At 36.9% G+C, this 16,717-nt stretch overlaps 1 protein-coding gene across 1 annotated transcript in view; it reads left to right on the top strand.

Annotated features, from left to right (window-relative positions):
• Positions 1-16,717, top strand: part of RAD54B (RAD54 homolog B) — a 65,958-nt gene that overhangs the window by 38,184 nt on the left and 11,057 nt on the right. The window contains exons 4-8 of the mRNA XM_062568356.1: positions 3,444-3,644; positions 6,766-7,053; positions 9,640-9,802; positions 10,463-10,688; positions 16,446-16,653. Coding sequence (XP_062424340.1) covers positions 3,444-3,644; positions 6,766-7,053; positions 9,640-9,802; positions 10,463-10,688; positions 16,446-16,653 — 1,086 coding nt within the window. The remainder of the gene's footprint in view (positions 1-3,443; positions 3,645-6,765; positions 7,054-9,639; positions 9,803-10,462; positions 10,689-16,445; positions 16,654-16,717) is intronic.

Raw genomic sequence — 16,717 nt, forward strand, 5'->3', positions numbered from 1 at the left:
TGAGGTGTCTAGTGTCCTGTTCACTGGAGCGTGCTGCACTCCTTATGCTAATGCACATTTACAGTGCTGCAAGCTACAGTCTGTATTCTACTGAACATGCACATTTGACTTACATTTTGCGGTCTTTCATAATTAGGCTCTGTTTTCTTACTGCACTGAGAGTAACCTAATGCATTTAATCAATACATTTTCTCTAAATCCTCTTCATCAGAAACTGGTTAAACTAGTTTGCCATTGAAACACTTCCCCCCTTCCCCTTTCCTGGATCCTGTCCCATTTTCTGTAAATCATCACCTTCACGAAGGTTGCTGAAACATTTCCTCGTATCAAGTAAGCTATGGTTTATATCTTGAAACTTAAGCCTTTGCTTTCTCAGCTGGCTATGTTTCTATTTGTGCAAGCTTTTTCAAATCTTTTTACCCATATTTTCAAGGTTTCCAAGCCTTTCATGCTGAAAGAAAGACAATGCCATTTGCTACAGTTCTTCACGGTTAAGGAAACTGCACTTCCACTCTAGGCAGCTTACTAGTTGGGAGAGAAATGAATGGGCCTGATTTCCTGATCTTTTTCTTATTTCAGAGATAATAAAAAAGCAGTTTGGACTGAAACAGCCGAGCTCAGAATTTACAGTTGCAGTTTATCTTCCAGGATCTCGGCAAAAGCATCTCTATTTAGATACTGTCTCCTAGCAGTGAGCAGAAACAGTTTTACTGTCCCAAGTTTGTTGCCCCCCTGTATTCGTATATCAAACACTGATTCACACAGCATACCAGTCTCATTTCAATTCATGAAAAGTTCCTGACACCACATTTACAACATTTGGATATTCTGGTATTGCACTGAAATACATCTTCAAGGTTAAATAGATGAGGTGCTGAATACAAACAAAAGTGACAAGCTGAGCATGTCATAAGGGGACGGTTGAAGGCAAGTAACTGAACAGCACTGGTGGTGAACAGGTTTGGGTTTGCTGTTCCAGGGAATTCTGCAGAAGATAATTTTGAGTTTTTTTTAAATCAAAAAATGTTTTTTTTTAAAAAAAGAAGAAAAATGTCTTAACACTTTTACCCAGAACTCTGCTGTAGTTATAAGTAAAAGTGAAATAAGTTATACAGCAGAGAAACAAATCATTATTGAGTTGTTCTAAAAGAAGAAATTACAATAATTCAGAGGACAAATTGAGGGGAGAAATCTGAGCATTACAGAGTCTGTTGGTTTTCAGTTTTCCCCTAGAAACATGTAATATGTGTCCAGTTTTCTTCTCACTGGGGGTATATTGCTTTAGAATGCTTCTTTCTCTGCTCAAGCCACTATTATAAAATGCTAGCAGTTTCCAGCACTGTTTCTATACTATTGTTTTTTTATATTGTTTTAAAAGAAGTATGGAAAAGAAGAATTTGAAGAATTGTTATTGACCTTAAAGTTAATCTACCAGTGATTCAGATAACACCAAGCAGGATTCCCCGGGTAAAAGCGCAGTGACCGTAAAACAGACCTCAGGGGTCACCAAACTCATGTGGGGGTCAGTGGAGGAGACAAGGAGATGGCCATTCGTTTACAGACGGCCATCCTTCAAGACCGAAGAAGCAAGTTCTGCAACGAAATCTCCTGTTCTTTTGAAACAGTTATTTAAAATCTGAAAAGGAGGAAACAAGTAGAAGTTGCTGATTAAAAGATGAGAATTCGTTCCAAGGACAAAGACAAAGTAATCTTTTGTTTTGTTGATCCAGTTTACATTTAGAAGCTCAAAATAGAAACAATTTTAGTCTTTTGTATTTTTAGCTGTGTAAGCATTTTCTTCTCCTCTTTTCTCCTTCATCCTCCAAATCTTATTAATCATGGTTACTAAAGATGCAATAGTGCCCTTGTGCTTTTTTTGCAAAACTACAAAGGTTTATTCTTGTTCTCTGGATCATTTCCTAGGTTTCATCTAAATACAGTTCTCTACATTTCGGAAAGTAGCAGTCTGTTCTCTTTTCTAATCATCGTATGGTATGTCAGTCTTCAGTAGCTTTCTGTTGCCGCCTGGAGATGGGGTCATCTGTGGTGCATGAAACACTCAACAGTTGTAGAGGGCTAATGCCCTGAAAAAAGATCAACCTATGGAAAATCCTATATTTAGGGTCTCTGCTGGCCTAGAGTTCTATGTACAAAATAAAACTTGTAGAGGGCTTTGGGAAGATAATCCTTTTCCATAAATATACTTTGCAAATATTTAATACTTTTGTTAATAAAGGGTAGTCTGAACAATTACTCTGATATCAGACCTATAACTTGCATACAAGTGTTTTGCAATTCTAAGAAAATGCAGACTTGATGTCTAGGTTATTAGGCTGCCCTCTTTATTAGACCATTATTATGAGCAAAGTTTTACTCTTGGTGCTTCTCCTTTAAATACCAGCATAGTTGGAAAGTTTGGAAAAGTTAGTCTTTGGCATAAGCAGTTTTTTTTTTTTTGTATCAGATTTGTATAGTGTTGAATCCCAGATGGAATCAAAGCAGTAAACTGATTTGAGCCTTTAACCAGCTTGCAAGGGTGTTTTAATGAAAATTAGTCTGATTCTCTCTTTGAAGTTGTGCATGTGCTGAAAAGGAATGCTACAGATACTCATTTAGATAATGCTGAGGACTTACCTACCCTTACTTGACTCATGTCAGATTCCTAATCTTGAAAGCATGTGCTTATTCTTAATCCATATTATAAGCAACTGTTATTTGTTCTATTATGATTTCTTAACCTTATTAACCTAAGTATTCCCTATTAATACTTACATCCATGATACTTATAATTAGTAAACTGCTGACAAATCTAAATTAATGTAAGCCTAGTAACATTTGAGATGCTGCAAGCTCAGGAGATGGTCTTTTTCAAGATTTGCATAATTATTTATTTTTAAAAGGATATAAAGAAAGCACTTGAAGCAATCTTTTGCTGTATTATGATTATAGTGATTTTGCAATTTAGTACTGTGGACTCCAGATCTGGTTACTGGCCTCTTTTACTGTCTTTCTTGAGTTCTGTATTCCTGTCCTTGCTTCCGGAACATTGCCTAGCACCAGCTTATCAGGCCTCTTATTTTCATTTTCTCCTAGCTTCATTTCCCTTCTGTTTTGTACAGCCTTTCCTTTTATTCTTTTTCCACTCTCATTACCTTCTATGCCAAATCAGAAGCTCTCTTATTAATATACCAAGTAGTGTCCTGTTCCTGAAAGTGCATACTTTCCAAAAACAGTTTAGTAAGGCAGGTTCATATTTCAGGTTGAGTCCTTATGTGTTGTTCTGTCCCACTCCAAATTTAACATAAGCTACCCAGGACAGGAAATACACTTTGTTTATACAAGATGAAATGTGTAGATTGTCCTTGATTTCTTTGAAAAGAAAATAACTGCTTGCTTCATCAAGAGAATTTTAGATACTCTGTGTTATTTTATTTCCCTTTTAGATGCACTGTATTTCCCAACATCAGGAGCGGCAGAAGAAGGAGCAGCTCAAGAAGAACCTGACTGCCTTACAAAATATTTCAGTGTTGTGTGGTGTAAGGCGTCAAAGAAAAAGCACAAGAAGTGGGAAGGTGATGCTGTCCTTATTACAAAAGGGAAGTCTGTAATACTGAAAGATATGGAAGGCAAAGACATTGGAAAAGGTACTGTAGATTTGCATATGTGTGTAAGTGAAGAACTGGCTTAAAAATAATGTGCTTTGAATAAAAGAAACACAGCTCTTTTGATAGCTTAGAATTCCTAACACTAAGCTGTCGACCACAGGATGCAAAAAAAGTAGATTTTCTTTTTAGCAAAATAAAGCTTTATACTTCTTATACATGAAGCAGATGCATAGAGGAGACCGGGGCATGCTGAATAACATTATTCACAGAAACACCAAGTACTAGTCTGGGGGAGGAGGAGGGGCAGATCTAGAAACAAACTGCTGCACTAATTCATCAGAGCTGCTAAATGGAGGATGAGAAGTCGATTTTTGTTGCTTGGGTAATGCAGCAGAGAAAATGTTAGAATTAGAGGAAGGTATACAGGTAAGTTGCAGTTATTCCAGTCAGTAATATAATAATGGGAAATGTCTAAGATTGGATCTGGACTTCTCAGCTAGTCAAGCGGCTAAAAATATTATCTTTGTTGGAAAGACAAGCAACAGCGACATTTTCCAGCCAAGCCAAAGTCAACTGTGTAGCAATTTTTAGTCTTGCAGTTTTAGCAGCAGCTGCTGCTGTAAGACACAGTTTGGGTTGATATCAGAGTTAAAAATAAGACTAGTAAACTATAGGCTGCAGTCAGCTCAGAAGCAATAATTTCTTTTATTGAAAGCAAAGCCAGAATTAAATGTACTAACTGAGCCAAAGGTATTTAGTAAGGGAGTATGATTGGACAATGTTGCTACAAAACACAATTTGATTAATTTTAGGACATGGCTTCTCTGCTGTTTTGTTACAATGCTGACATTGTGAGCCTTGTTACAACCAGGCAGTTTTAATTTGCAAATCAGTCTCTGACTTACAAGCTAATTTGAATTCATTTATAGCAAGCAATATATGTACTGGCTTGCTTCTTTTTGAAGAAAGCGAGAAGGAGAGTAATGCCTGGAATGCATCAGCCACCACCCTCTTGTTTTTGTGTTTTTTTTTTTTTTTTAAGTCCTGTCCTCTTGAATTAGCAGAAAATACAATAGGAAAATGAATATTCTAGTTTTCGCTGATAAAAATCTTTTTGCTATGATTGATGGTGTCAGGGAGCACAATGATGTCAATGTCATTGGTGCTACTCCCCCCTTCAGAGTTATTTTCATTGCTCTGATGCCATATAGCTCATTGATTTTTTTTTTTTAAAGCATAAATTCACCAATTTAAGAAGCCTTAAGTTTTAAATTTATACAATTATTCTACATGCCCATTGAGTGAGAAGGAAAAGGATTATGTCCTGTAGTGGTGATTACCTCAAAAAGTGTGTTTAATACTAGGAAGTTTACAGTGAGTAAATGAAGATTATTATTTTAAAATCAAAAAAAGTGCTAAGGAAATAATTTTTTTAACTCAGGTATTTCAGAGCTGGATCTGGGAAAGGGTAGGAGAATGCAAAAACAGCACTGGCTTTAGCTTGGTTTTGAAGTTAGGCAGCAGAACTTCTTGTATTTCTTCTGATTTGCTCTATTTTAAGAAATAATTCTTTCTGGTAGCCAGAAAAAAGTTTGAGTTTTGTAGATTTGTTTTTTTTTTTTTGCCTCTCCTGAGTTCCCATTTATCCTTAAAGCCAATCCTGTCTTAGAGTTAGAGCCTTCAGACCTGAATTCAAGAGTCTATGCAGAGAGGCACCTGTATTCAGCATGCTCAGCTTGCAGCTACATAGAGGTAGTATTAGGAAAAAAAATGCTGAACAAAGGTAAGTCAAAAATCCCCTCTCCAGGCAGCTCATTTACGAAGGCATTTGCATTCACTTATGTTCAGGCATCTTGCTCTTTCCTGAAAGCAGATGTCCTTTCAAGAACCAAGCAAAAATCGCTTTGTGTTTTTTGAATGCATTTAGAGAGAATAAAAATACATCCTTTTCCTTTTGGGCTAGACTGTTTTTCAACACTTGCTTAGATTGTGGAACACCTCAGTTAATTCCTTCCTCTTAGAGGAATTCAAATGCAGATCTTCACCTGCGTTTTGAGGAAAGACACTTATCCCTAGAAGTGATATGGGCTTTGGAACAACTCCCAGGCTCTTTATATATAATTATTGTTGGATTAAATGTGTATAACCTTGGGGAAATTTGCTTCTATCACAGGCCAGTGCTTTACCTGCTAGTCTATGGAGTAATGCTCTTTATTTTTTTTGGCCTAACTAAAGATTCAAGCCTGTTTACCCTAAATAGTACAAACTTGATAATTGGAGTAAAAGATATGCCTGCTTCTAATTTCCAGGTAGAGATGTTGCTTTGAGCTCCCTGAGTTAGGAGAAGAAATTATGTATGAGCACCCCATTTTTATGTGAGAGCTTTAACCACTAGAATGCTCGTTAAAAGAAGGAACAACCACTCTTTCCGTCACCATCATCTTAAAAGAAGGTGGCAGCTGTTGCTGTATTTTGTAATAAGACTAACAGTACCTGCTAGGTGGTCTGAGAATGCCCACCTGACCAAGTCTCTAAGGGGGCATGGAAGAATGCACCAGATCTGTTTTCCTGATAGGTTTTGGAATGAACAAAGTATTGAGTTGATAAAGCTAGTCAAAAATCAGAGTGTATAAGATTTAGGGCATATGTGGAAGTAAAGCTTTCAGATGTATAGGAAACCCTAATTTTAAAAAGCTAGTTTAGAACAAATTTTCAATTGTTCATTTAAATCATCAGCAAGCGGAGCTAGTGGTGTTTAGGCGTGAAAGGAAGGAAAAAGAACCCAGAGCAGTCAGTAGTTTTGAACAAGCTTAAAGCTAAGGCAAGCTACTGCTTTTTATGATATGCCGCTGATTTTTTTGCTGAAATTCCCTGAATCAAATACTTGATATTCAATAGAACTAGTCTTAGATGTGGATGGATGATAGAATGTTTGCTCCTGTAGCCTTGTATCTTCTTGTAATTCTGATTATTTTCGCTGAAATATCAAGCTCTGGTAAGTAGAGAAAGGCTTTATGAATTCAAATGTCCAAAAATTCAATTGCTTAACAATCCAGTACCTGTTGACAGTTTTGTTTTTCTTTCCTGCAGGTGAGTATTGATGTTAAGGAAGTAGTATTTGCTGTGTTGTCCTAATTACTAGATTTTTATTTTCTTTTAGGTACTGGATACAAATCTAAGGAGCTGGAAAATCTTGATGAAGGTCAGACACTAAGGATTGGAGGAAAAGAAATTGAAGTGATGGGTGTAATTTCAGCACAAGACTTCAGCAGTGGCAGATGTTTTCAGACTGGAATAGAGACTCATAACACAATTCCAACTACTTTATCGCAAGCTACTACAAAACCATTCTATAATCCATTCAAAAGACACTGTCAGCCCAATACTAAAGAGAATATGCTCAAAGATTCTCAAAGCTGCAAACCTCGCCATGATCCAAATGCTTCAAGTAAGATTTAGATTTTTAAGTTTATTTAAGCATGCTCTGTCTTATAATAATAAAGTTGAGCATGTAATCAAAATTTCTGTATTCTCCAATGTATTACTGAAGTATTTCTGAGATACAGTAGTAATGTTTCTATTAACACCATATTAGGATTTTATCATGTGTGCTTTTAATAAGTGTAAAATCCAGAAATGCTCTGAGCTACATAAAGTTTTTCATAGGTAATGAAAGTTAATATTGAGTTAAGAGTGATTTCTAAGAGTTTTGCCAAGATAAATGAGCATGTTGAACAGAGAAACAGTTTGACATATGCTAAATGTTCAATATGAGTTCCCACTGGGGTCAGTGAAGTACTGACAGAATACAGCAGCATAGTAATTACAGTGGAGGATCAGTAATAAAGAGGTTAAGCCAGATTCAGATAATTGCTCCTGACATTGCATGATCCTTCACAGCCAGTGAATGTAATTAAACTGCCTAAACTCAACAGGATATGTTTTGGAATAAAAGTTTTTTGTTTTGTAATGCTAGACCTACCCTGTGCTGAAGAGCCACAAGAATTCACAAATTATATGGAAACAGGCTGGATAAGCAGTTGTATAAGAGGGATCTTGTAAACATTTGATAGTCACAGGAAGTGGCATTGCTTATCTAAACAAGGAATTCTCATCTCTCTATTAATAACAAACCAGGCATACAGCCTGCTGATTAGGAACAATGTTCTGCTGAAGGCTTTATCTTTCAGATGAAAGCTAAAACTGTTCAAAGAAATGTTATTAAGTAGAGCAGTTGTTACTTTTTAAATAAAAATGTTCGTTGCTCATTCTTACTACAGTTTTGCCCCATCCTATTTCTTACCTCCTATCCTGAAAAGCACAGCAGGTTTCAAAGCTGCTACTTGGCTTACTGTTCTGTAAATTTCCTATCATCCTCTCCCCATGTAAATAAACAATGAGATCCTAATCACGTGGTAATTATTGATATCAGTTGCACTTCTGTAAGAGCGGTCTTATTAGCACAGTCTTCTGATCTGAATTCAGCTCACATTATGCTGTGCCTAATAATGTTCCTTCCCGTGATTGCAAGGTGATACTGCATTAATTTTTTTAACCTGAAATCTTTAAAAGAGCTGAAATATTCACTGCGCAAATTAATTCCTTACACTGTTTAGTTCAAAACCTAGGTTTTATTCTAATTCTTATTCTTCTGTGGCTTATCTGCTGGTAAATTCGAGTACCCCCTATGAGATGTCCCTAAACTGATAGCCCTAAATACGTCAAGAGGTGGGATCTTCAGTCATTAGCATTGCTCGCATAGGAGAATCACATGGTTTATTTAAAGTTTTGTTACATAACCCTTTTCAGAAGTTACCTGAGACACTTTCCTAGACCAGGACTTTGGGACATAGTTCGCTGAATACGAACCATGTTAGTTCAGTAGAGCTAGCTGGTATTGGATTGTTCAGAAGTGTCTGCGTGGATGTCTGTAGCAGTAGTCGAACGAATGCAGTTTCTTCAAAATGGAATAACATTTATCCTCTTGCTTGAGGGTACCGGGCACACATGACCAAGATGTAAAGCCTGTCTTCCATGTATGATTTCTAAGCTTTTTGTCCATAGCTTGTCTAAGCCTTGTTTATTCCCCATCTCCGAAGCTGAAAAATTTTGTCAGAAAAGTTGTCTTTTTGTCACCATTGGATTTTGTATATTCACAGCCACAAGTGGATGTAATCCCTGAACAATACAAGCCTTCAGCCAACCTACTCTCTTGAACAAAGTATCAATACAGATGTACTCTAATGGCATAAGATATCAGAAGCTGTTGCCCATTCTGTCCTCTAACAATTCAGCTTTTCAATGAGGATGCGTAACGTCAGTTTAAGCAACGGAGTATGGACATCGTCTAGTAAAATAATGACTTTAGAGTTTATAAAATCAATAATAAAAATTATGGCAAGCAAAACTTTTTCAGATGGAGCCATAGTATATAGTCCTATACTTCATGCCCTCACTGCCTCTGTATATCTTCCAACCTGTCAACTTTTATGTGTACACTCTGGCAGCCTTTGTCAGCTCACTCTCAGTTCAGCTGTCTTTTTTAACAAATCATTGTCTTTTCATCTCTCTCTCTTGGGCAGAGAAGTCTTTCTGGGTATCTACAAGAATATCCCTTTGAAATACAGTGTCAAGACTTTAGCTAGGTCTTTGTTTACATTCTTTTCCCTAAACTTTTCTTTAAGAAGTCTTAGAGCTGCTTCTGATTAGCATCCAAAGTAGTTGTGCAATATTTATTAGGTAGGCAGTTTCTCATTATCATGCAAAATACTCAGAAATTTTCCAGTTTGTTACCTTTACATTTGAGAAAAGTGCAAACCATTTTAGAGTCGTATGTAAAGGATTTTTGTTTAGAAAGCTATCTAGATGCTCTGTTATTAAATGTATTTTCTGTCTGAGAACAAACAACATATTAAACAGTATTTTTAGTGGTTGTGAAATCATGTGTTTATAGTTAAATTAGAGAAATAACACTTTGTTAATAGAGTAGAAATAAATGATTTGTACAATACTTGCATATGTTTTGAACTTCAAGATTCTTTAGTTATGCCAAGACCAAATGCAAGTCATCAGTGGATGTTCAATAAGGCTGGTTTACCTGTGGTGGATGTAGTTGTGGATCCTTACGTTGTAAATAATCTCCGACCACATCAGAAAGAAGGAATTATATTTCTGTATGAATGTATAATGGGAATGAGGTAAGAAGATAATTATCCTTTTGGCTTTCAATTTTCATGTCCATGTTAGAAATTTGGCAATTTGAGGAAATTGTTCAATTAATTCATATTAATGTTTCACTCAATAAAGGTTGCACAGTTTTTTTCTCATCTGTATGTAGCTTCATGCTTTCTTGACTTTGCCAGATGTGATGAGAAGCTAGTACACTGAAAGGTCTGTCAGTTCTAATAAAATATTAAGCCTTGTAAAGACAGATACTGTCTGACCTATGCTAAAGCCCACTGCTTTCTGGTAATTCAGGTATTTGTAATACAGAAGCTGAAATACTAACCTGTTCGAAAAGACAGAGTACTATTTTCAGAAGTGTTTTCTCAAGTTACAGATTCTTTAAGGTATATGGAAGCATTAAAAAGATAATGCATTTTGTAACATTTCTAACTGTAAGAAAAGATTCAAACTACTTGGTTTTGGAAGACTAGTGGATTAACCTAGAAAACAACAAGAGTTTCACCCTAAGGACTTCTGGTGTAACTGAATGAAAAGCTACAGTAGAGCGTAGTAAGTATAAGTAGAATCTTCATATTTCAGGAAACAATCACAAAAAATGATCCCCAAACCAGCTGTAATTAAAAAGGATATGCCTTTTTAAATGTTATTACAGCTTAATTATTTTTTTACAGAGTTAGTGGCAGATTTGGAGCTATTCTTGCTGATGAAATGGGTTTAGGAAAAACACTGCAATGCATTTCGCTTGTCTGGACTCTTCTGCGTCAGGGGGTCTATGGATGTAAACCTGTAGTAAAGCGAGCACTAATTGTCACCCCTGGGAGTCTGGTAAAAAACTGGAAAAAAGAATTTCAGAAATGGCTGGGAAGTGAAAGGATCAAAGTCTTTACAGTTGATCAGGTAAGATTTATTTTAGAAAGGAGATTGGGTCATGTTTGACACTCAAAATAGGACTTTGTGTGTTTTTTTTTCTTTTTCTTTGAAACAGGAGACAAAAACTAATATTTCTAACTAATATTTATCTGGAATACTTCATCTCTTCTTCAGGTAATTGTCCGTGTGTCCATTTAGCTGTCAGTGCCCTGGTGATAACTCAAGCTCACCTGCCTGTGTTAGCATATATCTGTCCAATCTTTCTTCAGGCTTCACCTTTGAAGATGTAGGAGGTGATGTGGTCCTCCTTGTGCCTCTTCCATTTATAATGTTGAAGAAGAACTTTCTGCTGTATGCCACAGTGCATTTATGTAACAGAGCTTCTGGCTCACTTTTACTCAGTTGCTTGGGTAGTTCCGTTTACTCTGTACTGGAAACCTTTTCTTCTTTGCTTCAGCTGTCTACTTCAGGTTACTTTAGAAGGTTGTTCACTTTACTGTTACTGCCAAGAGGTAGATTTCTGTGAGGATGATTTAAAATCTCAGGATGATAGGTACATGTCTTAGAACAAGAAGCTGGATGATGCTGATCCCTGTCCCTCCTACAGTGGAGCTGTTGCATCTGGTAAGAGCACTCCCGTGTTGCTGTATTGCCTCAGTGAATCCTATGTGCTGACAAAGTCTCTTGCCTTTGTTTTTGAAACACAAAACTCTGGGTACTGTACTGCAGAGACTAAAAGCTGTAGCATGGACTATGTGCTTCAGAGGCCTTTACTGACCACAAGTAAGCACTTAGTAAAGTAAAAGACAGGTTTAAGGGATAAGATCACTGACTGAGGTCTTTCTCTGGAGGAGATCTGCATCTTGCTCTAGTGATCCAGTAAGACTTTTCTTGCCGTGTGTATTTTCCCTTAAAGTTTAGCTTAATACCTCAGTCAGGGGGTTGGATCCCCTCAGGGCTTGTATTTGTGAAATTGTAAACAAGAGACTTGCTCATGCCTTTGTTAACACTTGTGAAACTTCCAAATTTAAGCTCCTTTTCCTTTTCCTTTTTCTTCTTTTCCTTTTTCCTTTTTCCTTTTTCCTTTTTCCTTTTTCCTTTTTCCTTTTTCCTTTTCCTTTTCCTTTTCCTTTTCCTTTTCCTTTTCCTGTTCCTGTTCCTTTTCCTTTTCCTTTTCCTTTTCCTTTTCCTTTTCCTTTTCCTTTTCCTTTTCCTTTTCCTTTTTTTTTTTTTTTTTTGTAATTTACACTCCAATATTAATTTTCCTAGAATTTCTGGTCCCCATGCCCCTATGGAGTGGGCATTCACAGTACAGAGAGAGACAAGTTATTTAGCAGACACACAGCTCTGTTGTCTATGTGTACATGCAACAATCTGCACTACCTCTACTTTTTCCTCTGTCCTGTATATTTGAATTGCACCAGTGGAAGGTAGTGGAAACACTGGAGGCCTGTGCCTCTAAAATGTAAGGGAGAAGTATGAGGGGTACCTGTATATAGACGAAGCTACTTAAAATGTCTGAATAAAGCACTCCGGCTCTAAGGTACCACAACAGTAAAGTGTGTTAGACTGTATCTGTGTTACAGACATGTTTTGGCTACTTTTTGAAGTAACCAGACACTTAGTCACAAGTGTTTGCTAGGCAGGACTAGATGGAAACACTGAATGAAGTAGAATGGAAACTCAGTGGACAGCTTTGCTTGTGGTAAACGAGGGAAATAAAAAATCTGAATGATAAACCTGCAGTATCTACATCGGTGCCTGCAGCAGAGATACAGATATTTATTTTCTGAAGTTATTTTTAAATCTAATAGTTCCATACAAGTAAATCGAAGAAACTAGCAGTACTTCATTCCAAAGATGACCTAATTCTTAAAGCAACCAGATTTGCTTTTAGTTTCTTACATTATCTTTACAGTCTATATGGGAGAGTGAATATGTTGGACAAAATGAAAGTTTTTAAACTCTCTTTTATAGATTTTACAAAATTATGTAAACAAATTCTTTATATTTTTATGTAAAGATAATTTGTAGTTCTTTGTATTCCACTCTTATTATCATTAAATCCCCCAAAACCCTGAAATTAGCTTATATTCCAGTGGGGCCCATACACACATCTGCCTAGGTAATAAGTGCTCTTATTAAATAAAAAAAAAAATATAAAATGCATCACCTGCATTTTTAGTAACTTGTTTCAAGACATGGCAATGAAGAAAATTGACTTGTCAGGAACTGTAATGTAATGTGATTGAGGTTGAGAAAGTTTCTAAAAGAAGTAGGTACAAGGCAAAATATAGCATGGTAATACTTTTACCTGAAAAATGAGCTAGAAATAATTGAATGTTTTTCTCAATTATTATGACCCCAAATGACAATACGCTTTTTTCCCCTTTAATTTAAATAGTTTTAATATTCTTATCCACCTGACTGGAGCTGTTTGGAATTGAGGGCATGCAGCAGCTTTTAAGATTGTATTCCCAAATAGCAAGGAATACATTGTCATGCAAAGCAAGACACAATGTGACTTTCCTGGGGTATAATGAGGGATTTCAAAATTACTTCCTGTCTATCTTCTAGGGAAAAACAGCAATTATCATGCTGCTATTTTTTCAGTATAACTTAAAAGGAAGAGCTTGTCTCAGAGTTTTTTTCTGGTCTTGCATATAAGGAGTACATTCAAAGAACTGGCAGAATTGTTAAGATGTGAGGTGTGTTTTCTTCACTTTCACAGTGAAGCACTAAGAACTGATTCTAACCCCTCAGTAATAAACTCTCTAAAGAACCAGTACATTTAATTTCATCTGCTTTTAAAATGTGATTACAGTTTATTTCTGTTAAATGGAAGTGTCATGTAGAGGACATTTGGTCTTAAATGAGGGCATATCCACAAAGGTTGCATTCAGGTCTCATTAATCCATGTTACCAGCATTTGAGATGTATCTGAGAGAATAATTCCATTATCTGTTGACTGAGAATATCATTTCTGCTGGGGTTGTTTTGATTTGTTTTTTTAAGTCAAAATGTCTGGAGAATGAATTAATTCAAGATTTACACTGCTTTGTGATTCAGTACTTTTTAATTTCCACTTCAGTGGCTACCTTGGATTTGAATTGTTGCAAAGAAGGGTCTGTTCACAGAGTAGGTCTGGGATATTATGGAGCTCTAATACTGATTGACAATTGCTCCATATGTAGCTCTGAGCAACTCGCTTAAACCTTTCAAGTCACTTTGGGTAATTGCAAATGTATCTTGTAGCTAATTAAGAGGATAAATTAATTATTCAAAATTAACTTATAAATTTATTTTATTTTTTACTCCATCATTTTTCTGCTGTTATTATATACAGTGGTGGATATATTACGTTTGGATGTAGGGGGCTTATAATATGTAAGGACTCTCCTGATCTTTCTAAGAGGTGCAAGTAGGCCAGAAGAGTTGCTGAATTCCCAGGAGAGGGAAGACGGGGGCAGTTCCTCCGTACCCCAGTACCTCAGCGCTTTTCCTGTAATCTCAGCTCATGCCCAGAAAGCATAGGAAAACAAAATGCTTTCTGCACCCTGGACATCTTCTGATGCATGACGACCCCCCCAAAAGGCAGAGCTCTTCACTCTCTTCACTGCAGTCTGGGAAGCAACAGAAATGCGCTGATCCAGTCCAGACCCGTGGGGGAGGCAGGGGAAGGGTGGCATGTCCTTGTTACCTGCTTGGCACCTCTTCTTGCTGCCTCTGTCACAGGCTTGTCCTCTCAGAGCAGGGTGTGGGCACTGGTCTACCAGAAGCTACTTTGTGGGACTTAGCATGCCAAATCTGGCCCATAAATTGGTTTGAATCACCTGCTAGGAGGTTATAAAGATTGTGAGAAGTAAGTAGGGTTGCTTTTTCAGTGTATTACACCATCTGGCTCCAGACTTAGTTGTCTGTGTCTGATAGCTGATCTTGTTTGGTAATAAAAATACGCTCTTAGACTCTAACTAGATTTGCTCTCAAAATTAAAGAGGTCCTTCAGCTTCTGAGCTGGGACCATAGTCTGCTTAGCTCATGAATGCAGTTAGGGAATAGTGGGTTTATTATCAGGCAAAAGTATTTGCCTTGTTAAGAAAGCCATCCTTCTTGTCTCCCGAAGAGAAATGATTCCTTGCTTTGAATCATCTCAGCAGTCATGAGAACGTATTGTGCCTCCTTCTTCTGGGAGAGCATGTAAAATGTTGACTTTTCAGATTATAATGAAGGTTTCCTTTGTTCTCCTGGGATTGCCAAGTAGGTGTATCTTGAATACTCACTGGGAGGTGAGGCAGTTGCAGATTAATAGTATTAATAACTTGTTGCTCATGAGTCACTGGAGTGTTAAGGAAGCTATTCTATTAAATGGTATTGAACATTTTCTTGCAAGTTTCTTTATCCCTTCATTAATTTTTGAACATGGTTAAAAGCATAGAGATACTGCATGTGCTTATTATCTAGTTACTCTTTACATCAAGCTGTATATAACTGTCCAGCTGTATAACTGACTGGTTGCAAGTGTTTAGTCTTGTACTTTTCCTCACTGTCTGATTCACTGAGTGATTTGATTTTAGTAACTTTTGAGGTATTGTTTAGTGTCAGTACTAAAGAAACTATGTTCTGGCATGTGTAGCAATTAAAAATAAAAATGTACTATTTTAGTGAGAGCTGTGTAAAATCTATGTTGCATAGGGGCTGCTTGGGAATAGGAAGGAGTGTGGAGGCAATTCGTGTCTGGAGCTAAGGTAAAGGACGTGTTCACAGCAGAATTTTCCACTTTTAGACATAATCATAAGAAAGGCTATTTTTTTCCAGTTCTTCTTTCCGTTATAGGTTGCACTTCAGAAGCAAACTAAACAACCTCAATACATTCACAGAACTGTTTGGAAATGTAACTATTTCTAGGAATCTTTTGGGGAAAAAATAGTTTCAGTGACTTTTTGTGTTTCTTTTTAAAGTTAGTTCTATCTCTAAGGTCTAGAACTGTTCATCTCCTGCTCTGTTCAGACTCCAGTGCTATGGTATGGACAGCTCTTGGTTTTCTTCATTGTCATGTTTGATAATAAATAAACAAACTAACCAGAGTTAAGAGTTCAAAAGTATTGATGTCCATTGAAGGAAAAGGGCTTCAAGGCTGATATAAAGGTGGAGGGGCTCACAACCACTTTCTGACCATTAATACAGTCTTTAGGAATCAATTCCATTTGTAGATGGACAGGCATGTTTTCTGGGGATAATTACTGGCTTCATGCTCTGGGTCCCAGCTTGCTCTTACCTGTCAGCCAACCTGTCGATGTTAAGGGTTTGCTGCAAAGTGAGTCTCATATTCTGTTTATAAGAGAAATTTTAGGTTGGTGGAATACCTGTGGTAACTTGTTGAGCAGTTCAACACTGCAGCTCGAGATCCCAAAGTGAGTGTATGGGCAGTTACTTAGGCCTGTTCATTATCTCAATTTTAATTATCCATCTGAAGCTCACCTAAATGCTAAGACTGGGAAGCTGTCACGGGGAGTCTGTGCTTTTCACCTTCATGGTAATGTGTCTTAGGGGATCTGAAGGCCTGAAAGAATAATAAACTGTCAGTGGTAAAATTCTAAATCGCTGTGTCATATCCCATATTTCTTTTGCAAATTAGGAAAGAATCAATAATCCAAACTCTTGGAGGGGGTAGTAAATGTTTTGTGTCAGGTTGGAAAAATTTCTGTAGACACTGGGTGATTAAGTAATATGATGAGTGATCTTCAAATAGATAGTTGTGTCATATATTTTCTTTTATGCTTGCAGGATCACAAAGTAGAAGAATTCATCAGTTCTCCGCTTTATTCAGTTATGATAATCAGTTATGAGATGCTACTGCGCTCATTGGATCCAATTCAGGCTACAGAATTTAACCTCCTAATCTGTGATGAAGGACATCGTCTGAAAAATAGCTCTATTAAGACAACTACAGCCCTTGCTGGTCTATCTTGTGAGAGGCGAATTATCCTTACTGGTTGGTATCTATGGTTACTTCTAATATTTAGTTATGCTAGAAGCGGAAGGTGAGGTAAAAGATA

The sequence above is a fragment of the Rhea pennata genome, chromosome 2 (assembly GCF_028389875.1).
Source record: "Rhea pennata isolate bPtePen1 chromosome 2, bPtePen1.pri, whole genome shotgun sequence".
NCBI lineage: Eukaryota > Metazoa > Chordata > Aves > Rheiformes > Rheidae > Rhea > Rhea pennata.